This window comes from Haliaeetus albicilla, chromosome 24 (genome assembly GCF_947461875.1).
Source record: "Haliaeetus albicilla chromosome 24, bHalAlb1.1, whole genome shotgun sequence".
In the NCBI taxonomy this organism is placed as follows: Eukaryota; Metazoa; Chordata; class Aves; order Accipitriformes; family Accipitridae; genus Haliaeetus; species Haliaeetus albicilla.
The window spans coordinates 63070-89672 of NC_091506.1; the positions used below are offsets into that span (position 1 = coordinate 63070).

At 43.9% G+C, this 26603-nt stretch overlaps 1 protein-coding gene across 1 annotated transcript; it reads left to right on the forward strand.

Moving 5' to 3' along the window:
* On the forward strand, positions 1 to 26603 carry LOC138681839 (circumsporozoite protein-like). Its single transcript, XM_069769913.1, has 4 exons — positions 1 to 99; positions 2585 to 3066; positions 3408 to 3551; positions 25987 to 26603. Exons 1-4 carry the CDS (start codon positions 1 to 3, stop codon positions 26090 to 26092), a joined length of 831 nt encoding a protein of 276 aa, XP_069626014.1. The 3' UTR covers positions 26093 to 26603.

Sequence of the window (26603 nt, forward strand, 5' to 3'; positions counted from 1 at the left end):
ATGTACCAGACATCTAATGCAGTCTTAGCTTTACTGGCTAACAATTACTTTGTGTGGACAGGCTACTCCATCTTCTTTATTTGGCAGCTGACAGACACTGTATGAGGAAGCAAAGAAAGCAAGAAAATCAAAATGAAATTAACCTGATTTCAAATCTGTCTTACAGGATTTGATTGATTCCCTGCCCCCCAACCAGCTTTTGAAATGCACATTTCCAAATACATGTAGTTCTCTGATCTCTTGTATTCTGGAGAGACTAATAATAAATGGCACATGTTAAACAGGCACGAAATTGTAAACATAAGCCTCAGAACTGTATAAAGCCAAGATGAAATCAGAAGCCCTATGTTAAAGGTTTCCCAAGCTCTTTGTTTCATTCAGAAGTTGGAAGCTTTTTGAATGCCAGTTATAATGTCAGCTACACCAACTGACATTCTGGTATAACCTCCCAAGCACTGCTTCAACTCAGTAGTTATGAATGAATGACCCATGTGTGAAGGATTACCTGTATAGATGCATCTCAGTCATACGCATGTAGATAGACCATGGAAGGGTTAAAAAAAAGGTGTTCTGAAACTCTCAGGTTCCCCAAACTTCTTTCCCTAGCCCCTTCCTCAGTGCCTGGATGAGCTGAAGCTGTTCCATTGATCATGACCGTTCAGCCTCCAGAGGCAGGTGCTGGAGTGAAACGACAAAGCTAGCAACCACAGCCTCCTACTGAGTAGCATTCAGCCTTTCTGCACAGCTAATGCAGCTGCAAATTCTCTTTTGCCCGCTCAGGACTTAAGTCAGGGGAGGCACATAACAATCAATCTTCATTCAAAGGCATAGTCTGTCTGTCTATGTTCATTATTAATTCAGCTGCTATTATTAATACTGGATGCCTATAATTTTATAATACAACAATTATGAAATAATACACTACAGCTGCCAAAAATGTTACTATATAGCATAGAATATAAGTGAAAAATTCCAACAACTTACAGCCCTGCTGGGTCCTGTTTGTGACACCTGATGTTAGGGCCAAGGCAAGTGACCAGGTGAAGCCATAGCTCCCTCCTTTGATTTTCAGAGATGGGCTTTCTTTTGGGCTTGCTGTGAGCTGGATGGGAAGTCAGGGTAAATATCCACCTTCTCAAACTGATGCAGGAACTGTCCACCTCCTTGGCCAATCCACAACTGAGTCCATACCTACTCACCCCTGTAGGTGGAGAACTAAGAAACATGAAGCCATTCATAGGTACTATTGCCCTCATCTCATTGATGTGTTACTGGACTCATACTGGTAACAAATTAGCATCCCTTCCATTTTGGTTCTAAGGCGTGTTTCTTTTTACCCAGGCTCAAAACCATTACTCAGCCTCAGTATCACCATATACATTTGATTCTAATTTTCCCCATTTTTTTTCTTGCTTCTTTTACTGCTTCTTCCACCAGAGCCTAAATTTCTTCTTTATTCTCTTGTAATGCTTTTCCCATTCCCACTGATCACTTTCAGGATCCCTAGGGTCTCAGGTGTGGGGCATGGACTGTCCAAACAGAACAAGCCACAAATGTAAACTGGTACATGAGCTGTTGCTATTTCTTAAAGCTGCTAATATCACTGATAATTTTTCAGTCCATTGCTTTGGATATTGCCCTATAATTTTCTCGAGTTTATTTTTGATAGTCTGCTTCATTCCTTCTACCACTCCAGAGTGCTGTGCATGGCAGGATATATGCAGCCTTTGTTTAATTCCCTGTTTACTCACGAAGGCTTGAATTACTTCACTTACCACATCTCCTCCTTTTCTATCTCCTGTTCTATCTTATGCTAGCCAGCGATGCATACCAACAGCTAATTTCCTTATACAGATTTATTTTTTAACACTTACAGCTGCTGTGTTTCTTTTAGTGGCGAGCCTTCTACCCATCCCCAAAAGATACATGGAATGATAAGCAGAGACTGCCTGTTTCTTTAATTTAGAGCAGTTTATATAAACCATCTGCAGTATTTACCAAGGTCTCCAGCTTCTCCGATGCAAGAGACGGGAGCTTGGTTTTATTAGTTTGCTTACAGGCTTCGGCTCTCTAGAGAAAAGGAGATGGCACCAAGCACCTCACGGCAGTCCGGAGCTCTGCCTCCACGCGCACCCTCCTTCAGTAAAAACAGACTACGGCAGGCAGGGCGTTAACTGGAGACGCTCTAGCAGACCACCGGACGATGCATCCCTCACAGCCAGTGCCTGCCCTTCCTTCCCCTCGGGAAAAGCTGCGCCTCGGCAGAGCGCCCTTCCCCTCCGCGGCGGGCCCGTGCCCCGCAGCCCAGACCCGCGCTCGCCGCTCGCCAGCCCCGCCGCACTGCCCCGCAGCCTCCACAGGGCAGGTCCGCCCCCCGCCGGCGCGCCCGCGGTCGGCGCAGGGACGCCGTGCCAGAACCCTGCTCGGGCCCCGGCGCGACGCCCGCCCCACAGCCCCGGCGGCGAGCTCACGCGGCGCCCCCCCCGCGACTGGCGAGCGGCCGACCTGGGCGGAGCCGGGGCGGAGGAGCCGGCCCCCGCGGCAGCCGCCGCCGGGGCCGCTCCGCACCTCCGCCGCCAGCTAGAGGCGGCCGCAGCGGGCGGGAAACGTCCCGGGGCCCCGCGGGGCAGCCGAGGGGAAGCGCTCGCCCTGTCGGCAGCCCGGGCCCTCGCTGCCGCCCGCCACCGGAGACGGGGCCGCGCGGGGCAGGAGTGCGGGGGCCGATGAGGCGAGGCGAGGCGAGGCGAGGCGCGGCGCCTGGCGCGCGGCTGCTGCTGGCCGCTCCCGCCCGCTCCCGCCCGCCGGTGAGGCGGCGGTGGCGCGGCCCGCCGTGCACGCCGCGGCGCTCCCAGGCGGCGGCGAGCGCGGCGGAGCGGTGCCGCGTGTCCGGGAGCCGACGGCGGGGATCGGCGAGCGCGGCCGGCTGGCGGCTGGCCGCTGGCCGCTGTCTGAGCGCCGGCGGGGGGCGGCGAGCAGGGGCAGCGTCCGTAGGCGTCCGCCAGAGGCCGCCGGGCGTGCAGCGGCGGGCGTGCGGCTGCTGGCGCAGCGCAGTACCCGGGTGGCCCGGTAAGCGTTAGCGTGGGGGCGCAAGAAGGGTGGCGGGGCGGGTCTGCAGGGACGACAAGGTAGACGCGTGCTCTCTTCTCGGAGTCCCTCGCCCCCGCTCCTGATCTGCGGATAGCAGCGAGGGTGTTAATGTGCTGCGGGGGAAGAACGTCTAGCGATCCGAGCACCAGATACGGAGAGCGAACAGATCTAAGAGCCCTGAGCAAAACAGGAAAGGGAAAACGTTTAGTCCAAGCCTTTGCATTTGTTTTTGGTTTTTTTTTTTTCTATTGCAAAGCAAGGTTGTTGGTTTTTTTCCTTTTTTTTCCCTCTCTTTCTTCTTCCTGGCTGTTTGTCAACAGATGTACACTGGAGAGGAAGCTGGTCTGCAGGGGCTGTGTTTCCAACGGATACGACTGCAGCAAGAAGGACCTGCTAAAGCACATTAGCAAGGGTTGCCTTGACTGTAAGATGGGTCACTTCCTGATGGAGAATTTCAGAGTCAGGTAAAGCAGGAAATGAGGGGGAGGGAAGCCCATGCCACAGCGAGGTCTGTTTGCAACAGGTTTTGGACTGAGAGGAACTGGGAGTGGGTGGAGATTGGCATGGCCAGGATAAGGCAAGTGGCTGTATTGATGAAGTCATAACCAGCTTCTTCAGTTAATTAACAGTGTAAGTGGGAAAACGGGAAATCAAGCACATGCAAAAATTAGATTTGGTGAAATGCTTTTTCCTCAAGTATTTCAGGTTCTTGGGAGAGCCTTAAAGTGCTGCACTTAAGTAGAAGGGAGAACAAGCTGTAAGGATAGTCTGGCACTCTCAGAGTGCCAGCAAACTTCATCTAGTGAGTGCTGGTTAGGAGCCTCCAGGACTTGTCAGGGATTTGAAGGGGAACCAAGACATTTCCATTTACTCAGGAAAACCCGCTGGTTGGATCATACTCAGGGCTGAGGTTTGCAACCACATATTATAGATTCAGCCACACAATGGGAAGTCATCACCTTGAATCCTACACTACCTGGAAACCAAACCCTTTAATTTATTTGTTGTCAATGGAGAACAGAAGTTCTTTACCACACTGAGGTCTTTCCCTTGCTGATGTGGGGGATCTACAAGGAAAACTGCTTCCAAGGCTGATCTGAGCTCAAGACCGTAACTCAGAGGAGCTGAGCTATTAAATAGTAGTTGCTGGTCTCAATCTACCATGGAAGGCTTTTCCTTCTCTAAGCCTCTCAGACAGGCAAATACTGCTGTACTTCTCCACATCTCAGATTACAGTGAAAATATGGTTGGATTTTGTGGACATTTAGCAGGGCAGCTTACAGAGAGGGCATTCCCCAAAAGTGGGGTGCATTGGAGCAGGCTGTTGAATCTACTTACATACCCTTATTTGCTGCCTGTCATGGTTCAGGTGGCTGCAGGATGCTAATGAGGCATGGCCAAGGCATGAGGAACACCTCCTAGAAGCATTGCTTTGAATATAGATGGGCTTTGTCTGCGAATGGTTACGCTTTTCAAGGTCTGTGCATTTGCTTGTACAGCTTTGATCATTTTCAATACCCTGTATCCAAAGCATGCACATTTAAGGGCAAGATCCTTACAGGAAATGAGACCTCTTGCTTCTGGGGGCCAGCAGTGTGTATAACGGGTGTTTGGGTAGCTAGAACATGGTTTCCAACAGCTAAAACAGAGTCTAAATCTGAACCTAAATCACTGAGAGTCTTTCAGGAATCTCCCGTTTATTCTGTGGCTGAACCACAAAGGGGTTTGAGCTGAGTGATTAGTTCTCCAGTGCGTGGCTAAGTCTTACAATGGCAGCTGGGACTTCCTGGAAGTGCTGGGCTTCCTGTGCTTGTCCTATGCAACAGACCTGAACACTCAGGACAGAAAACATCTGCGTGCTCTGAACATGCAGAAGTCAGGCTGAGTCCATAATAGAATCCTGCATTTCAAAAAACCTTAGAATAAAAGATGAAGAAATTCCTTCAAATTCACCCAAACAACCTCTGGAAAAGCAGTAGCTGCTAGGCAATAGGAGGATGTAATAAGGGAATCCTCTGTTACCATACATGCTTTCCATCATGATAGCAAGTGCAAACTCTGTGGTCCCATGGAGTGCATTTAGGACACCTAAAGGGTTAATTAGGACTGGTATCTAGGGATAACTTAGTAACAGTAAAAAAAAAAAACAACCCAGCCCTGCAGCACATATTATCCCTTTAGTGAAAGCATGAGCATTCTGCATTTTTACAGGAACCTTGCTCTACTGGTAACTTAGCAGTTACTCACTTTTCTGGTGTTCTCTCTGCTAATTGTCGTGAGATGGGAGTGAACATCATTCAATGTTCACTCCCACAATGGCAGAAGAGCTACCTGCTTTTCTTTTGCACTTTAAGCTTGCTGGTTTTGGACCGGATGTGGAGACGTCACCGTGTCCTGGAACCTGTGGCCTTGCACTGGTTTGATAGTAAGGGAAGTTAAACTTTCACTGTAGAGATCAAGTTGTTTGCCTGAAGGGGCACTTAGGTTTGTGTAAAACTATGGTGTTTGAAACTACATCACTGGCAGGAGCTGCTTAAGGAATTGCAGTGCTTGGCTCATACGTGCACTTTTCTCTCAGCATCAGACATTTCTGTGTGCATAATGCTCTGGGCCAGATATTTTACTCAATTCCTTACTCAAGCAGCCTTTGGTTTTGATTTCAGCAGATGTTTTCCTGAGGAGGGGCAGCAGAGATAAGGGGATACTTTTTCTGGTAGATGAGTTACACCAGGATCGTTATACCATGGGATGTTTTTCACTTTCTTCCAAAGCACTCAGTAGTTGGAGACGTTACAAAACAAGATGCCCTAGGAAGTTTGTCTGAGTGTGCCAATTCCTGTATTTTGATGAATTTGACACTGGAGAATTACCAGTATCTGTCTGGCCATACTGTTAAATTAGAGGTTTTTTTAAGCTCCTGCAGGATAGACTTTTTACAAAATGTTCACATAGGATGGGTAAACTTCTAAAAGTCTAACACTGGATTTGGGATACCATGGCTAGCTCTAAACAAAGCTTTTCTCATTAAGGAGTGACGAGCAAGGGGAGGCTATATAGTGAAAGAATTGGCAAATTTGTTAAAGAAGGGGTATGGGGGAGATGGGAACATATTTGAATTCAGCTGGTGATGAATCCAGGTTTTGTGATGGAGAAAGGTGAGAGACTGACAATGTCATTTCAAGCTGTATCAAAATTGATACATTTTAGTTGTTGGGGGGGTGGCCAAAGCAAAGAGAGGTGACACAAGTCATCTCAGAATCATTATAATAATGTTGTAAATATATGGAACTATCTTCTTGTAAACAAGGCCAGAGCGGCACTCACTGTCTTTCCATCTGATGGAGGCTAGTGTGGGATACTTCAGAAATACAAAATCCCAACCACATTGTCAGGGACAGGCAGTGAATCAGAAATGTGAAAGCCCAGCAGACATTTTCTCTTTTGTCCTTGTCATTGGGAGCAGAACAAGGTGGCAGCCAGAAAGTTAGGAGATCACTTGTCTAATAGGATGCATTTGACATAGAAGATGAACAATGAAAAGTTGAAAAGAAAAAGGAAAATTTCTGAAGGCCAAAGGACAGTGAGATAAAAGTCAGTGCTAAGTTTTCAGGGAAGGTTGAATATGGCCGAAAACTTTCGATGCATTAAATTACTTGTCCTACTTGTTCATATCAAAACTATTCCAGTGATCTGTAAGTTCAGTATTCTTGTAGAGGGAGGTTTCAGCACACAGCAGTACAGCATGTAGGGATATTTTTCTGAGAGCGTTAGGTTCAAGATGTGTCCTAGTTCTGTGTAAGCACTCATGTTCTCATTTTTTGGTTTAACTGTACTAATGCTGCAACACTATTTCTGCAATGAATGCATCACCACTCAAGGAACTAAAGAAAATGGCATTACCCTATGTGTCTCATGCAATGAACAACCTCCCTTCAGTTCCACTGGGACTAAGGAACTGGGTTATCCAGTTTATGTTTCAGGTAGTGATAGATTATGCATTGCACATTTATTGTAAGTAAAGTCCCTGAGTTTCTCCTAGTCTGCATAATCGGCTGCAGTAAATTACCAGAGTGCCAGGAGCCCCAGCCCTAAACTGCATTCATGCCTGTGCAGTCTGTCAATGTCTCTGTCCATTGCTGTGAATAATTGAGTGTAGTGACAGAGGCTGGAACTTTGCTAATAGTTAAAATGCTTTTGAATTAAAGCAAGTAAGGGAGGGAGGAGGAGCCTGTCTGTAGAGATTACTTTGCTCTTTGGGGCAATTGTCAGAGCAGTCATCCTCTTTACAGGCAAAATGAAGCATAAGGAGGTTATTAAATAGGATTGGTGAACATTTTTCTACTAAAGCAGATTTTGACAGAAAATTTGGTTCTTTATGGGAAGCTTCATTAAAAGAAAATCTGGAAGACATTTGGCTGAAAAACAACGTATCACAAAAATAGATGCCCTCCATGTCCTTTAGGCATCAAGCAGGGATTTCATCTTCCATGACCTCTCTGCGAAGCTCTGCCTCTTGTTAGTCAAGAGCAGATTGCAGTTTGATATGAGAACTGTACTGCAGCATGAGGCTGCACTGTTGACAAGGTGACAAGGATGAGATCACAGACCACAACTCCCAGAAAGTGCAGCAATGGCATTCCCAAACATACTGGTTCAGCTTTAGCAGCAATATTTCAGGTTTGCATTTCCCTTTTTCTGCAGGTTATATTTTTTCACCCAATCAATTCTACTGATTTTCCCAAGGCCAGATGGCAAGTTAGTGGTAACACTGAGTGCAAAGATCCCCTGGCTTTCTGTCCTTTCCAACCTCCAACATGTAAACAAGATGGTCATCACTTGAATAACATAGAAAAATAAAGTGGGCAATGATCATTCCTCGTTCCTGTGGAAAAAAATGTCTAACATGCATCTCTCTGATCCTATTGGTGGCTCCTGTCCTGTACTTAAAGAGCAGTGATACAACTAACTTTCTGATGTATATGCAAATGAACTGATAAATTGGCTGCTTTTTGTTTATCAGTATAGTCCTGTTGAGTCACCCCAATTCAGAGTATGATTGCTTACATTTTGCTGTTAGCAAGAAACACCTACTCTTAGTGTCAATAAAACTTCTGTCACAGACAGTAATACAACCACCAGTTGCTTATACTGCTTCTGGGAAATTAAAATTTTACCTTGTGATGGCAATATGGAATATGCCCAATCTATACCCATGCTTTACAGGAAGATGGTAAAACCCTCACAGATCCTGAGAATGTAGCTTCAAAATTTCATTTCCAGCTGCTAACCTAAGGATAAGTTTAGTTATGGTGACAAGAATTGCTATGGCTAAGCATCTCATTACATTACAGCCAAGATATAATCAGTATCCACAGGGACAGCTGAATTGCTGGAAATTGAAGCCATTAACTCTCAAATGGAAAAAGCAGTAGCTTCATCACACAGCATCACCAGTTGGATGTCCAGATCACCCCTGATAGAAGAAATATCTATTGCTAAAGCTACAGTTCCCTTTCTGGCTCGTTGCAAGAGAAATTCCTTTTTTTTTTTTTATCAGGACAATCATAAGTAAAACAAAGCAAGGAATGACAGATAAAACCTAAGGCCTTTCTGCCTGTGTAATCGGATATCTTTCAGTAAGCCTTGAACCTCCACAAACTGTCCTACAAAGCAATGCGATAAAAATACAAAGAAAAAGGTGTCATATCCACTAATACCACAGGGCCCAGTTGATGATGTTCTACTTACTGGGTCAAGATGCAATATAGCCCAAAAGGCATCTAGCTTGCAGAGGCTTCACTACACACTAAAACCAAAGGCAGCTGTAATCAGCAAACGCAGAAATCAGGCCAGGCCCATAGTTGATCCTGATGGCCTCTTTCAGGAATGTCTTAACATTAGTACAGTGGCTGTCTGCTGGAAATGTGAAAATAACAAGATTTTAGCAAGGAATGAAAGTTGAAAAAAGCTGAAGGGAAGAAGAAAAAAAATCTGAATCCACTCCTAGAAAATTTACAGGTATGTGTTTCTTGTCTACCAGCAAAGTAGTACCAGTGGTACCTCTCTGATGGACTCTGTTTATCACTTCACTACCCAAAGCTATCAGCGTGCATTAGTTTATGCAGTTTCACTCCTAACTTCATCCTTTAGAAAACCTTTGGAAATTAGGCTGATGATTGTGTAACTGTGTCTTGAAGCAAGTAAGGTTATAAAGAACTACTCAGGAAAAATACATCTGAAAAAGGAAATTACTATGCCCAGCAAATCCCAGTTTGTGTTGGTTCTCTCTCCCCTCCCATTCCCTGTATTGTTCTCATTAGTTCTCATGTGTTGTCCTCCACATCTTGTTTTCTTCTCCATAAGCACTGCTCAAACAGAGCCCTAAAACCATGCACTGCTACCAGTAGCCTGCCTCACTGAAGTCCTAGCCATTGTTTAGTTGTCCTACAATAATAAACTACAAGTTCCTTTTAATTCTTTATCAATGTAGATCTCACAGGGCATTACAGGAATAGATAAACACCCTTTTATCCATTTTACAAGGAGAAGGGATCACCTAAGATACCGTGATGAGTCACTGGCATAGCTTGAATAGCAACCATGTTGTGTTCGCATCACTGAACTCTGGCTCCATCATCATGGTGTCCTGAGAACTCCTAGCAGGATGTTGCCTCATCTGGGAAGAGGAGCAGATTGCAGTTCCTGCCTAGAGGATGAGGCAACAAAGGCCTGGCTTTGTTTTAAATTATGCAAGTGTCCTCTTCAGAGGGCATAGCTGTTGCTCAGAAATGTGACATAACTATAGACATGCAGAGCAAGTGCCATTCAATTTCAAAGCAAATACAGGCTTTCAGTGGGAACAAGATAACTCAAGACCTTCAAGAAAAGTTGTTGATGTTGTTTTGCGTTGGGGGTGGTGGTTTATGGTTTCTACTCAACAAAAGTTTTTTTTTATAGTGACACTTGCTCTCACCTCTTGGAGTGCAGAGGTAGATGCTCGCTTGCTTATTTATAGAAGCTGCATACAAGACTCAAAACTGCTATGAAGAGTAGCTAGCTGCCCAGTGGCATTGGCTCTGAATCATTAGTAACTGCAGTACAGGGTGACAGGAGCTCATGTGAGATCAGCACCACATTGCAGGGTCAAGTCATAGGACCTGCCACATTTAAACAGACCAGGAAATAGTGATCAGATGCTTAAGGACTGATGGCAAAACTTGGAACGAGGACCTGGAGCCTTGCACATCAAACCAGTGACCCTGTGCTCATGTGCTGTGCCTGGAGCTCACTTGCAGGCTTGGTGTTTTAAGACAGGTAAGAAGGGCTGCCACTTCATGCTCCTCAGGGGTCAGAAAATACCATCATGGTAAAAACTCTGGCTCTTTGCTTTCTGGAATTTCTACTCATGAAGCACCAGTGAATGCTTTTCTCTCTGCTTCTTCAGTTCTGTCCCTGTGAAAGACCCTTTCCAAGAGACACAGAAGAAATCTAGGGAAGTTCCTTTGACAAAGGAATAAATAAAGACACAGGTCTGAGCATCCACCATGGGAAGTCTGCCCCTTTGCTACCCCAGAATGAGCCCATTAGCTGCCATCTGTTAAAAAATAAAAAAGAAAGATCTCTCTTCAACTAGATATTGGGGCTTTGGAAATGGACAGGCCTTGGGAGAATGTTACTTTGCAGGTTTCTCTTAGAAATGGGATTTCTTCAAATGTTTGTTATGCCAGATTATAACCTACTTCTTATCCAGTTTGTTTTAGAGTGAAACAGAACTCATTGGTGTCTCTTTGGATTAAAATTAAATTCTTCTCCCTCCAGTCCATGGATGAGTTAGGGGAAAATGTGATTCTGGGTAATCCTGTCTTCTGTAAGAAATGCTGAGAGGATTGATGCACACAGAAATCCCCTAGAAAAGATGCCAGCTGCTCTTGATGAATGTGTTGCTAAATTAGTCAAACCTTAATATTGTAACAACTGTAGGATGACCAAGTCACTGCTATGCTGAATCTGTCATAACAGTGCCTGAATTATTAGAACATAACAGGAGAGGTACTTCCAGCAGAGACAGAAAAGCAGCCACTGTACATTGTGCTGGGGAAACCTGATCTGCAGTAGTGCATACATAGTGGTCAGGAAAGAGGAGCTAGAAGGGATGAAGAGAAGAGCTACCCTAACCACTGTTAAGCTGGAGCTAAATGAGTTTGAGGTCAGAGACTATAAACCATGGTTGCTTGTGCTAGCAGAGAATTGCTGCAAGTGACACCAGAGCCTCCTTTTGACCTAGTGAGAGATGGAAGAGTCTGCTGTGGAAAGAATTATCCCCAGTAGTTTGGGTAGGTGCAAGATCTATAGCATGCCTGAGAGCACTACTCCTTCTCTGGCTGTTACACCTAAATTTGAAATTGATGCAAGAGCTGAAGCACTGGGGGTTGGTTTATCTTTGCTTTTTTTTCTAAGTCATGTCATCATTTCCCCATGTATCCATCCCTCATCTGCTCCAGCACAAATAACATCCTCTCAGCAGGAAACTTACTTAGCAGGAGATAAGACAGGTGAGGAATATGAAGCCCTGCTATGTGTAGTGGACTGGAAAGCGGGAATGTGTATCTCTGTGCCACAAGATTATGGTGCATTTAGGGGACACCAGCTGGTTGATCTACAGAGTGAGCAGGGGAGGTCTTTATCTTTGGTAGATCAGCTGACAGGTGCCTTAGTTCTGCAGAATCAGTGCCAACTGTATCTGTGATGGTGTGGAAGGCAGTTTTAAAATGTAGCTGCCAGTAAGCAGATCAGACACCTGTTCCCATGGGAATTTAGCTTCAGGGACTTCTAAAGGAAGAAAAATGTCATTATTGTTTGGGAAATCCTATAGTGATACTTTTCATTTTGGTACTTTTTAATAGAGGACACCATCATTAGATAGTGTTTTTTTTAAAGTCTGTGTAATGAGGAAAGGAAACAGACCACTGATCAAAATTCTGACAGGAAAATAAGTACAGTGCAGATACTCTCCAGGAGAGCTGGATCTTCTTGCTGGACATTGGGAATACAGAAAGACAGAGGCATGGTCTGAAAAGCTGGAATCACTGCATACAAGTCCATTCCATAGGCAAGAACTCGCTCTAAGATCTGAAGGGTTGGGACAAGGCAACAAGAAAAACACAGTTTAAACTGACAATAGAAATACCCCAACTCTAAATTTCTGAGAGCCAAATTCCATCTTGGCTTGAACACATGAATCTCCCAGCTAGAACAAGTGTCAGAATGCCTGAGGGAAGAATTTGTCCCACAGAGCCTGAAGTGAGAGAATGCAGACCTTAAATTGGCATAAATTTGCAGGATATTTACTGACCTGACAGAAGTTAGCCTACTATAACTATATATGCCTTCAGTGTGACTTCTTTGCTTTGCTTTGTGGGAAAATGGCTTCATCCTCCCAAAGTTAAGGCAAACCAATCAAGACCCATTTTTGTCTTCAGATCAGCTCTCCCCTAGAAAGATAAGTTTTAGAAAAAGGGTAATTAGCGTAAATTAATATTATTGATATTTAAATCAATGTGCTTCTCTCTCTCTCCAGGGCCTCCTTTGGGTGGATATCTCGGGTTGTGTTCCTGAACTTTCATTTTCCTAGCACACCTGATTTTCATACAAGAAATATTTTGACTTTCATTAAGGCACATTTGCAACAATTTGTTCACCCCACAAAAACAGTGACACAGGCACTTTTATTACCTGAGTTTTCCCTATTAGACTGCAGAATCCGACGTCTGTAAAAAACCTGTTACTGATGTAAAAGCAGAAGAAAAGAAATGGAATGTCTCTTAGAACACCAAAAAGGATGCCTGAAAAGTGACTTGGCTGAACAGCAAAGCATTTGGCCTGCATGCCTGCAAGGCAGGCATGTGCATCCCTCAATCCTGCCAGCATGTGCTTTTCAATTTTCAGTTTGATAAATTTTGGTGCTTTGGCACTTTCCAAATCTGAAAATAAGGTGATTAGCAAATATAAGTTAATCATTTGATTGTTTGGGGTTTTTCTTACTGGGTGATAAGTCCTAAAGAATACAAGCTGCAGAGCAGAATGAGAGAGAAAACAAGCAAAGATTCACGTGGCGTATTTTGCCTTAGCCAGTGGGCAGTGCTGTTCTTGGCATCCTTGAAGGAAAGCATACAGCTATGAAATGTGCAGGGTCTGAGTGAGCCTGGAGCATAGAACCGGCTTTCAAAAAGGTGAAAGAAGCAAAAGAAAGTGAGGATAACAGCCTGTATGGATAATTCAGTACTGGAGAGTGTAACAGCAGATTTAGTTCTGTATGAGTGATTGATTGGTCTCAGGACTGTAAAAAGAGAGAGAATGAAGCTGTAGGAAGAGTGATTTAAAAGGGATACAAGTGGAAACTCCTAAACAGAGCTTATGGGAGCCCATATATACTGGGAGTCAATGCTTATGAGGGTGTCAGGACAAGCTGATAGGCTTTCCCCCTCTGAGCCTTCACTGCTGAATTGCTGCCACAAGGATCTCTGTGTAGAATTCAGGTATGTCCTTCAGAGATGTCCTTAGCCTGGGTGGCAGCCTCTGTGAGCACCAGGATATGTGTTGTCTCCCTGTCTCAAAGTGAGAAGGGTCACGCTCACTGCCTCTGCCAGAAAAGACATCATAGAAGCACTGTCAGGGGCAAAAAGTTGAAGCTTATTTAACTTAGATACAGAAAAAGGCCATAATTGCCTTTAGTTTTAAAATTAGTTCCAGAAGTCACCAGTGAATGGCATTTACCCCAAAGGAGATTGCAACCAGTATACTTTGCCAGACTCCAGTTTCAGAGGATGCAGCAGCCTCCAAGAGTCAAACTCTGAGCCCTGCTGGCTGAATTTCAGCTTCACACACTTGCTAGAAACATCTGTATATACTGCCAGCAGTAGTAAAATGCTGAAGTTTCCATTAACTCCTCCACACACAGTCTGCATCCCTAGCCTTCAGCAGCTGGCTTGATAACAGTCCTGCCCTTTCAAAGTTAATGTATATTCCTGTGGGGCTTCATCTATCTCTTCCATCCCCCCAGACTCACCCTAGTAATGGATCATCACCAGTTGTTGACATTAAGGTTTTCCCTTTTCAGCTGAGTGCCTCTTGCAGGATCCCATGCACTATCCATTTTTCTGGGGGGTTGAGGAGTGAGTATTTCCTAGGGCAGCAAAAACATTTTGATGGAAGTTTCTTTCCCATGGCTGTCTGGAATTGCTGAAATTCTCCATTTCTCTTCCAGCAAAATTGTCATTTTGCTTCCTTTTCATGGCATACTTTTGCCTGCTACTTTTAAATGGAGTCAGTCAAGAAATGAATGAGCATCACTTATTCTGATGGTTGAAGGCTGGCTGAAGCCAGATAAGATGTCTTTATTTTTTAATTTCTTTCATGTGGAAGGCTAGAAGTCAGCCATCACCAGCCCTGGAAAGGAACTCTGTGGTGGCCGTTTGAGAAAGGAGGAGCAGAGAAAATCCTCAGCCACCTTAGCTATTGGGTGACAAAACAATCTAAAAAAAAAAACAAACCTCCAAGATCTGGGTTCAGGTGCAGGGACTGCCCAGGCTAATAGCAGCTGGCATTACTACAGATTCAGTTAGTGTCAAAGGAAACTGAGGCTAAAATATGACACATGCCTCCACAAAGACACCCCTGGTATCTGAACCACAGAAGTCTCTCAGATGTTGATAGTAGCTGGTCCATCAGCTTTCTTTTGAGCCAGGTAGTGTTTTTTCCCATAGTGTATTTTTGGCTGATCTGGGCACAGATTCACCTGAAACTAAAGGGTGATTTAATTTGAGGGGGAGGGCTTGACAGTTAAATTGTTTACTTAGATGAGTTCCTGCTCCATTTCATCACATAGCTACACAAAGGGCAGCATAGAGGTGAGGGGTAGTGCCAGCACAGGATAAGAAAGCAAGTTTGCTGGTTTCAGCTGCAGCAACAGGCTGTTGCTAGCATAGACCATAGGTGGAACTAATGGATGGAGGAGGAAATGGTTAAGGCTCAGAATATAATTTAAAGGGTCACTGATTTTTGAACACACACACACAGACAGATGTGAGATAGATATATTAACCAGCCTTGACTACTGCACCTCAAGACATCTTTAAAAAACACTGTAAGTATTAGACAATATGACCTAATTTAGTGTCAGTAACTCAGTCTGCTGAGGAAGAATATTCCTCTTCCACATAATCATTCCTTACTAATGCTGTGAGTCAAGGGAAAGCAACGTTGTCTTAGAATGTCTGGGATACAGGACAGTGAAACTAACTGTAAATGGGAAATTACACTGATATCTTTTGTTTCCATTTCCAAATTACATGAAGTCTAAAAGGAAGGAAAAGGAAGGAAAACACCGTCTTTGGAGGAAAGACACCAAGTTTTAGGGGGTTTTGTTTTGTTTTTGTTTTTGCTCTGTTTACAGGATTTGTTTTAAATGCTTCCCAGATTTTCAGTTCAATCTTTAGGTTTGGAATTTGTCCTATGTTACACCCTGTCATGTTATTTCTGCACTGACAGAGTATCCTTTTAATTTGTGCATTTAAAGGTCACACAAAAAAAAGTGAATGACTGGGCAGTGGGTATAAGAGCATTTTTAAAGAGCAAATATGTTGTGCAGGGAGTAAATGGCTAATGTGCACACCCCTGCAAGAGCCCCATCCTTGGGGATACTGAGCTCCTCCATAAAAGTTCTGAACACCTGCAATAGCCCAAGGGAGACTTTGAATGCTCAGCACTCCTGGAAAATGCTCAGCATTTCTCAGCATAAGCCCTGTCCTAGTGTTTATAGGAATCACCTCTACATTTTGGTAACTGAAGGAGGGCATAGGGCTGATGAGAGGCTCCTGCTCACAGGTTGTTGTGCTGATTTTATTCTTGGCTTCATCTGACTATTTTCCCTGTCATGTTTTGTTAGTAGGCAGGGAAGAAAAGCGGTGCCATAAACTATCCATCAGATTATAAGTTGCCTTCCGAGCCATAATTCTCTAATTATTATCCAGCTGCTACATATATCCTGTGGGGACTGACAATGCAGATGGTCAAGGGAGTGCAATGTAGTAAACAATTGTCTAAAATAGGCTGTGACTTTTATCCCTTTATTGTTTTTTCCCTACCTCTCCCTTTTTATTTCTTTTTGGTGGTCAAGGAGTAAAACAGGAATCTTTAAATAGAATGAAGGACACACCAATAAATACCTGTCATGAGAAACATGTTCATTGAAATGGCACAGTGCAGCACAAGCTGTAGTGCTAGATATTGTGGATTTAAAGTGCTGACCTTTTAAATGATGATTTGCCATCAGCGCTGCATGATGAGTAGCAGGGCTGTCAGGCCTGCCTGATTGCAAAAACTTATTTTTTTAGTATTTATTATTTTGCAGTACTATAGTGCAGTTGAGAAAAAGTATTAACCCTGTTTCACAGATAGAGGAAATAAATAAATAAATAATCAGTTAAGGTATCACCAAGGTCAAAATTCAGTCTCAAAACCTGGCTCCTGCTCAGTGGTGATGCTTTGGGAAAGCACACTGACCTGGTGTGATGACTTTACCACTTTCTTCTCCCTCCCTTTCATGGTTGGGTTGTGACTTAAGGCCTGAGCGATAGCAGCAGTGCAAGCAGGTGGTGTTTTTTTCCACAACTCCTCAGACAGGCCTCTAGACGCACAAAAGGGAAATCTGCCAGAGTATTGTCACCTCTGTGCTGCATGGTCTCATGAGCCAGGTGCAGAGGATGACAGAGGAACTCGTAAAGAATTCACTAGCCTCCAGTAAAGGCAGTCACTCAGCAAGGCTCATGGTTTGTTGTAGGTCAGGATGTGCTGTGGTCAGTTTGTCTCACCCTTTCACGTCTCTGCATGTGGTGCTTGCCTGCTAGGTTGACTCCAGCTAAGACATGTATAGGTTTCAGAGTCAGTTACAACTAATGAAATGTGCCTTCCCCTTATCTGAGAATGCCTCACACTGCAGCAAGAACTGGAGAGTAAGCTCTGGGCAAGTTGGCTCTGCCAGGGGACTGACAACCACATTGCTCAAGGAGAAGAAGGTTGTCCAGGGAAATACTGCATGTATTTGCACTGTAAGTGCCTATCTTAATGGACTTTAACTAGATCTTAAAAAATACACATTTTTTTGCTGAAAGGAGTACACCTTAAATGGCTTTGGGCCGAAGTTATGCAGTTCATCACACTTAGAGCTTGTGGCCATGGGAAAGGAGACTGGCAGACTGAGGTGGGTAGCAGTGCCAGACTTTCAGTATATTGGTGGTAAGGATTCTGGCAAAGATGAGCTTCTGCACTGGGCCTCTAGCACCATCGTTACAGGGCTGTTACTCACACAGAAAAATACTTAAATGCTGTGGCACTTCATCACTCTTATTTCCACAAGGGTTTCATTCCCATTTCTCTCAATCTGATGCATGTGGGACCTTGGTTCCAACATGCACTGAGAAACACATCATCAAGCTCCTGCAGCCACAGCAGGGGAGGTGGACATGGCAGGGACAGGAAAAAGGATATGATATGCTTTTGGGGAGGAGAATGACATCAGTGAGGTCCAAGTTTGCAAATGGAGAGAATGACAGTGAGCAAAGTTCTCTTCTTCAGCCTGCTTAGCTCCTGAGCCCTTTTGGGAAGTTAAAGGTCACAGAATAAATAATTTTGCAAGCTTTTTCCCCTGGGCTAAATTCATCCTCTTGATGCTTCTAAGGGTGATCTTTAATGGTTGTTCATATAGAATATTTATTGTATTAAAGTTCTGGGGACACAGATTCTCAGAGAGAAACTACTATATAAAAGAAAATTATACTATGTATAATGTACATATTCAATAAAGACAGCAAATCACACAGGTTATGAGAACAATTATATTTTTGCCAGATCTGGGAGTTTTTTTGTTCTTTACCTTTCAATAAAGCTGGCAAAGCATTTGACAGGGTATTGTCATAACAAAGTGCTTTCTGGAGAGTGTGATAAATTAATATGGGCCAGAAAATTGCCATCTTTAAAACATTTTATTGGTGTGGATGTCTTCACTCCCCATGAAGACTCATTATCTAAGAGATGCTGCATGATTTTATTCAACTATATAAATCTGCAGGGCAGGGGGAAAGGAAAGGGAGAGAGAAAGAAAACAGTAAGAGATCCTCATGGACTTCTAAGATCAGGAGAGGACAGTCATTTGCTAAGAGCATCTCCCTCCCCATGGGAGCCAGGCTCTGCAATTGCAGTGGGCCACAGAAAGGTATCTCCCTCTGTCCCCTCACTGCAAGCAAAATGTTGGATTTCTGTTATACCACCCTAAGATCTAACCTTGTTAAAGCACTGACTGTAAATGTAATAGGTCTGACTCCAGCCATCACCTGTGAGGAAGCAAATAGATATGACTCCTGTGACAGAGTGCAGTTCTGCAATGGTGGAAGAAAAGGAGTCTCCCTCAGACATGAACACAATAGCACAAGTATTTATCAAAGAATTAGTGTCCTGAGAGTTAAATATACCAGTTCTCTTTGCAAAGTCCAAGCAGCCCAAAGGAGGTGGTTCTGTGCAGCTCACATAATGAAATCATGGAGCTCCTTGCCACAGGGCAGGTGGATGTCAATAGTTTAAGCAGATCTCAAATGGGAATAGAGGTCTGAATAGAAGGAAAACTCCTTTGACTCTAGGAAGTCCTGCCACAGATCTCTGGAGAATGGGAAATTAGCCTGGGGGATGATCATTACCTACCTACATTCTTAAGGCATCTGTATTTGCTACTCTGGGACACAGGATGCTGGGCTGGCCGGACCTTTGGTCTGACCTGCATGGCTGCACATACCTCCTCAGGCACTGGATGAAAGTCCTGAGAGACTCCAGGAGAGTGGCATACACCAAGCAGGACTGTCCTGCAAGGTCACATGCAACAATAACCAGCATGGTCCTTCACCATGGGAACATCTGGCTGGATACAGGCTACAGACATTTTGTGCCTCTCAGCTGCCCCAACAACCCGCCACTGCTGGTGCAGTCACAGAGGGCAAGGTGTTCTCTAATGCACTGGAGGGCAAGGGAAAGCCCTCAGTGAACAGGCCATTGCCATGTAATCCACACAATTTTGGCTTGCCGCCTTCATTCTCCTCTAGCTGGAGGACACTCCAGCTGGGACTGGACTTGCTTCCAAGCACAAGGACTAAACTAAAAGCAGTTTTCGCAACAGCAATGCTGTTCTGTAGAATCAGCTCTCCTGTCAAAAAAAGCCACTTGTGCCTCTGTAGAGGCTGCTAATAGTATCCTGCATCACATGGACCAAAACAAGGGATTTCTCAGACCTGTCATGGGCTGCTGCCTTGAGGAAATGGACACAACAGCTGCAATGGAGATACCCTTCACCACCTCTCTGTAACAGAGATACTGACAATTTGGGAGTCAGGAACACATTCCTATAATGGGACCTAATTCCAGCTGGGAAAATGTAATTTACAACCTCAGCAGCTCAAACCCATCTGGAGCACTTCAGGACCATATGTTCTGCAGGCAGCATGGATTATTTATCCTGAAAATCTTTGGTGTAAGACACATTTAAGCCTCCATTTAGTATCATGATGTGAAAGTCAGTATCTTTTAAAGAGCTTACTTCATGCTCTGTCCATGTGGGAGAACTTCGGCCAGCAGGATCTACTGGTTACAGCGAAAGATGGTGATCCATGAGAGCTAAGCCTGAGCTTTCACGTCTGTGCTCAGGGCAAACCAACATGTGATTATGACAACAAATGAACAGCTGCGGAGCTGTGGGCATAAATAGTGCCTGCAGAGAGTTCTGAAGCACACAGATACGGGACTAGATCCTCCACTAACATGACATTGAGTCAGTCTTTCCCGTCTGCCTGGGCCTTCATTTTCTGATGAAACGGGGAATGAGAAGTCCTTTCTTTCAAAAGAGGCGGGTTGAGAACAGCTGCCAGCATGATCAACAGTTATTCTGAGCACTGAAGGCTGCCAATGAGAGGCAACACGGGAATGAAAAGCACCTCTCTCCCTCTTCTGCAAAGGAAAGTAACTTCTGATCCAGCCCATCTGGAGACATGGTAGAGTGGGCTCTGCCCCAGGTGTCAGGCAAGGGGGCAAAGCTCTGAATATCTCCTATTCTGAGACCACACTTTCTTCTTGCTTCCATGATGCTCCTAGTCTACTCTAAAAGCCCCAGAGTTAGCTAGGGCCAGCAGCCCCCTCAGCCCTCATACCTTTGGGATAGTGTCTATGTTATGATGCAGTACATATACCTGTGACCCACTAGAGAATGCCCTGGTGCACATTCATAATGTGGCCTTCCTTGTGCAGACCTCCTTAGCCCAAGCAAGGCACAGGTTTTCCCAACCTCACTATGGCTCAGGCCTCAGATCTGCCCTGCCACTGAGGTATGCTCACTCATGGCCCCAGGTGAGCCAACAAAATCTCATCAGCTGCTACCACAACATAACAGCTGCTCCAGGAAACCACCAATAACAGGTTTTAGGGCAGAACTGAGCAGGGACAGGGTAATATACAGGCCAAAATCCTGCACAGCTAGGAAAACTCTGTTACGGGACTGCTGTATGCATTTGCTGTTAAGAGGCTGAAACCAGGACACTCGTGGACTTTAAGATCGAATTAGTGTGTACAACAAAGTAGCATCTTAGAGAGGACTGACCAAAGCCATTCCTGTATACTGCAGAGAAAGGAAGGAACACAATAATTCAAGGACAATGATACCTAGTTATGTGGTGATCTGAGCCAGACCTGAGACACTGAGGAGGATGGTGATACCTAGGGAAATTTATCTTGACATGAAGAATCAGATAGCCAGTGAAAAAAAAAAGACAAACAGATGGAAAAAGGAAAAGCAGATTTACTTATATATGTTAAAATAGCACTGGCCAAAAAATGGGAAACTGAATGAAAAAATCCATCCAGATTTACTGGCTGTAATAAGGCTGGGAAACGGGCAGTTAAAGAAGATTCATTAATCACAGAGATGTGGTTCTCTCAGCAGCCATGTAGGACACTATCTATTAGAATTTATAGATCATAATGTTACCCCAAAGGCCACTGTTGCAATTAGCAGCATGCACTTCAGCTAAGATACCAAAGATCAACCAGGCCATGGAGATGAAACTACCATTTCACCATGAGAGGGGGATACCAAGGAGAAGAGTGGAGACACATAGATAAGGGCAGAAGGGGCAGCAAGTGCAATAGGACTGCACTTACCATCCTCAACTAGTGTTCAGCTGCCTGTTAAACCTGAGACAGACCTAAGTCCTAAACTGGCAGGTTTAAAGGGTATGCATGTAAACTACAGCCACTGTCCCGCCAATGCCATCCCAAGCCCCAGTGTGACAATACAGTAATACAATTTTAGACCACCTCGTACTCCAAAGAACTGGATCAAAACCACTACAGCCATCTAGCCAGTGTGCTGTGCCAGCCTGAAATGACATATTTTTAACAGCTTTAATGTTGGTTCTGGTATTGCCTACCTACCCTGCCACAGCTGGAATAAAATTATCTAAATTCTGTATTGTGTACAAATCTTTCAATGAATCAGCACCTAAAAGAATTTCTAAAGTATGCTATTAAAAAGAAATCAACTCTAAGCCAAGACTGGTGAAAACACTGTATACATGCCAAGGAAGATGATTTAGGAATTCTCAACACACATGGAATTTTCTAATACTCAATAAGTAAGTGTATAAATGTAATGCAGCAGAACCATTAGGCAGCATTTTTTTTTCTTTTCATTTAAACCAAAACAGTTGCTTTTAAACAGGTTTTCATCATCCTCCCACTCTGCTTAATCCACATTTTTCACCACCATGAACCTTAAAGTGAAATTGGCTATAAAGCAAAAGGAAGCTCACTGTCTTGCTTTCCCTTTGCAGAGGCAGTCAAAGAAAACAGCAGACACTGATTGTGCACATGAAATTAGATTTCAAAAATTTTGCAGTTGGCTATACAATGAAAGACGTTTGTTATGCAGCTTTTAAATTGACAGTGTTGCTTAAAAAAAAAAGAGGCCAAAACTGAAAAAAATAGAATGTAAATCTGACACCCTACTTCTATAAACACTTTAAAGTAATGATGCTGCTAATGAATGCTGAATTACAGTGTAAATCTAATAGACCGACTCCTGGCACCTAGATTATGATGACAGGACTTCATCAGGTGTAATGAATATAACAGAGGAGTAAGCTATGATTATCTCATTATATTAAAAATGTTACCTATTTTTCTTCATTAAGGAAATATTCATTTCATTTTTCCTTCCAACAAAGCAAACACTTGAGGAGCCCCCATTAGCTTCATACAGCAGGGTCTGGGATTTCAGCAGTCATCTCTGGATTATTGTGAGGCATCTGAGGAGGTGCAAGAGGTCTGCCTGCTTGTTGCTATCAGAATGAAAGCAGTGTTTTCAAATGATGAAATATGTAATTAAGGAGGCTTTCTTGGTTGCATTGAATAAGTTTCACTTTCCTGTTGTGCTTTCTACCTCAACTTTGTGGCTTTTTCTTATTGATTTAGCATTGGTGTTTTCCAGGAATAGTGGAAAAAGGAGGTTTTGTCATTGTTCACGGAACAAAGACAGCAAAAGTGAGTCAGCAAGAGGTGGATCTAGCACAGGCAAGAGGCATTTTGTCCACAGAAGGCTAAGGACCAGGATTGCCAGGGCTGACTGCTCTGCCCTGGGAATGGGGATAGGTCTGGGATGAAGGTCTGGGGGCTACTGGGCATCCAATGGAGCCAGGCCTGTCACTGCAGGGACAGAGGAGGTGAAGAAGGTGGCTGCTGCTGCTTCATGAAGAAATGGGAGGTGTGGGAATATCAATGAGCCCATGGTAGGCCTACATGTGCTAGGAGAAATGGGAGATGGATGCAGCTTTTAAAACTAGCTGTTGCACTGACTGTGCTTTTACCATTGTATAGGTACGACTCTTAGTGACAAGCCTTGGCTCAGATTTGGTGGTCATCTCCCCTCATCTGTAGAGGTACCTGTATATCAACTAATGTAGTTCATCATAGACCTAAAATAGTTTTCAGCAGAGAGGTGTTAGCAACTAAATGCTGACAAAGGAAAAGAATGAGTCATTCTCCCTGTGTTACATAGAAAAGCTTTAAATACAGCCACAAAAAACCCCTAGAATATGCTAAAATAGGAGGTATCTCTAGAAGCCTCTTCCATACTCAGTGGTACAGGATGCACCCTTCATCTGAAATGCTTGGAGCAAGGAACAGCTGCAGGGAAGAAGCCAGGAAGTAATCTCAAGATTCAGCAATGGCACAGTATGTCATAGTCCCTCTTAAATACATCCACAGTTGCCAAGTCCCCGTGCAAAGGATTTTTTTCCACTGGTGCAGGTATTACTGTCTAGTAGCTCTGAGTTCACTGAGACACTTCGCATCAAAATCAAAAGCCTTTGTTCTCTATTCCTGTAAGTCTAAAAGTTCTTATGGCTGCTGTTAGCTAAAGCTAACAAACACCCTTCAGCAAACCATGCATTGCAGGAATTTCCTCTTTGGACCATGTGTGGTCTGACTCCCACTTGGAGCTGTTTTAAATCCAGCTATGGCTCAGCCTGCCCTTCAGTGATTAACTGTTTCTCCACTCATTCTCCATGGTGTTTGAAAGGTTAGGATAAGTGCAATCCTGAGCAGACACCCAAGAAAATGGTGGTATTGAGTGCTAGGTCTTATTTTCTGATCAAATGCTGACCAGTGGAAAGCCGCTGCAGATCCACCCAGGTGGAAGGAAGTGGTACTTGTTTACAATGCTTTGATTTTGGCCCAATATAAATTTACAGCATGGGCAAGACATAAGGATCATGCTTACATCACACATCTATCATAACTTCTGCCTTGAGTTCCACAGCTAGAAAAATACTCTCAAAAATCTTCTCCATGTATCTCACGTGCAGGAGAGTCCTCTTTCCGCCAGCACCAGCTAAAAGCAGCCAGCACAGCTAGGGCCCTGCCCTACAGCTCTGCTCTGCAGCCCCTTGGCTGGGAGGGGAACCTCCACTGTCCCAGGCTAAACACTTGTGTTCAGGAGTTTGCTACATGAGAAGCTCCCTCATCAATAGTTCTTCTTTTATCTTTTTTTTTCCCCCCCTGGTATTCACTTTAATTCTGTATTTTATCTCACGTAGTTGGAATCAAAACACTGTGAAGGAAACTAGTATCTTTGGATTTTACTGCAGCACTAGGAGTAAATGTCTGCCACCAGGGCCCCTACCCAACCACATCTGACATAAGTTTTATGACTCTTGCAAGCACATGGAATATCTGATGTGGTAACTCCAATGATCTTCCCTTTCAAGTCTTGGGGACAGCTGAGAAAGGCTAATAAATCTTGATTTTTATTACAGACTTTGCTTCTTCCATACTCTGCTGAGGGAAGAGCAACATTTGAAGTCAAGTGAAATTTTACAGCTCTAGGGAGGAGTTCAATATAAAGTGAAAATTACAGGCTACAGAAACAAGGAGAACAGAGTAATAGATACAACGTTTTCTTAATACCCACAAGAGTCTGACTCTGGAGTGGTATTTCCAACTGACACCAATTATCTTTTAAAGGCTGGTTACTTGATGGTGTTTATACAGTTACTGTGAAAGTCTGTTGGCAATTAGGGCTAGAGATCCAGGACCCATAAAGAATCTCTACTAAACAGCTCCCCACACAAAGCTGGAAGTGTGTGGTTTTTCCTCCTTCAGGTAAGGATTCTAGATGCTGCCATGCTGATATGGGTATCTGTTTTGGCCCAATGATCACTGTGTTCTCTCCCAAAGACCTAGCATATCATTTCAGATTGAAAACTTCCATTTTGAGTAACACAAAGAGCTAGAAAGAAAGCAATTAAAGTCTCCATCATGCATAGTTTGCACATATCCCTAGTAAAACGCCACAATAGCTCTGTTCCTGGGAGTAGCAGCTGCTCCTGCAGAGGATTATGGATTTTTAAACATAAGTAGACAGGGAGAAACACTTAAATATACTTGCCTCCCATACACATAAATGTAGACATACATAGATTGGAGTCCTGCATAACAACATATATGTCCTGATAGGTATCAAAACATCTAGTCTCTAATTAGATCCAAATCCTGCTTGAATTTGGGCCTATTTCTGATTGTTTTTAATTATACTGTAACCATGTCCAAGCCAGCAAATACACTAGAAAGACAAGTGACAGCAGAAGAACTATGTCTCTTCCTCCAAACATTTACCTGATTTGCTGATATATTAATCCATCTCACTTCTTATAGGATTTATCCCCCTTTCTTGTTCCAGATTTCCTAGGAGTTACATGGGAAGAGAGTCGTTGCTATTGAAACCTGTTGCTGTAAATGATGTTATGGTGTATTCTTCTGCAGGGGGAGGATTAACTCAACGTTTAAGAGGTGTTGGAGATGGGAGGTGCTAAAACCAGGTCACCATGTGCTGTTCAGTGAATGTCAGCAATGAGCTTTGCTGTCAGTTTCCATCTCTTGTTTGCCTCATCCCCAGCCAACTGAAGTACTTCCAGTCGAAGTACCTCTGTTTATTTACCTGTCTTCACAAATCTACTGTCCTTGAACATTCAGATAGAGGTGTTACTTTTCACTTTGTTGTCTAATATGAAAGGCAGCATTCTTGGGATGCAGACAGGCCGTGGCTCTTCACAAAGGGAGGGGTGGCGGAAGGCATTTCCGTGGTAAAAGTGCATCCCTGCCTGGTGGAAAAGCACCTCCTCTTTGGGGCAGACTTTCTTATCCCTCAGAGTTCACATCAGAAACCCAGAGCCCATTGCCCTCTGTACCTCTTAATGCTGATGAGGAAAACCTAACTGCACATGAGCAACATGCTTTGCCTATTTGTAATTCCAGGTTCAAAACCTACTTCAAACTGTTCCAGTACAGACTGCTTGGAGATGCACAGGACAAATCAGGCTGCAAAATGGAAATGAATCCCACAAGGGTTTCATACATTTAGATTATTCTCTACTACCATGCCTTGATCTGGAATTTAAAAGCCCTGTGCTCCCAGCCAGGCCAGAACTAAGACTAGACTGTGCAGTCCTCTTCGGTTATTACATTAATGTTATTCATTTTGTTGGTTATTTCTGGTATAGCCATAGACATAATCTATACTTGATTACTTGGTCTGCTGTATTGGTCCTGTAACTGACTGTGAAACTCATGATCCTGTATGTGACCACTGAGGATATGTCATCATTGTTCCCTGTCCAGCAGGAAATCAGTCTAAGTTCGTTTACCTTTTCAAAACCCTTGTTAATGTTTGTAACAACAAATCAATAAAATTCACATTGCAATACACAGTCTCACAGCTGTCTGTGTCAACAGGAACAATGTCCTGGTTTCAGCTGGGATAGAGTTAATTGTCTTCCTAGTAGCTGGTACAGTGCTATGTTTTGAGTTCAGTATGCGAAGAATGTTGATAACACCGATGTTTTCAGTTGTTGCTAAGTAGTGTTTAGACTAAA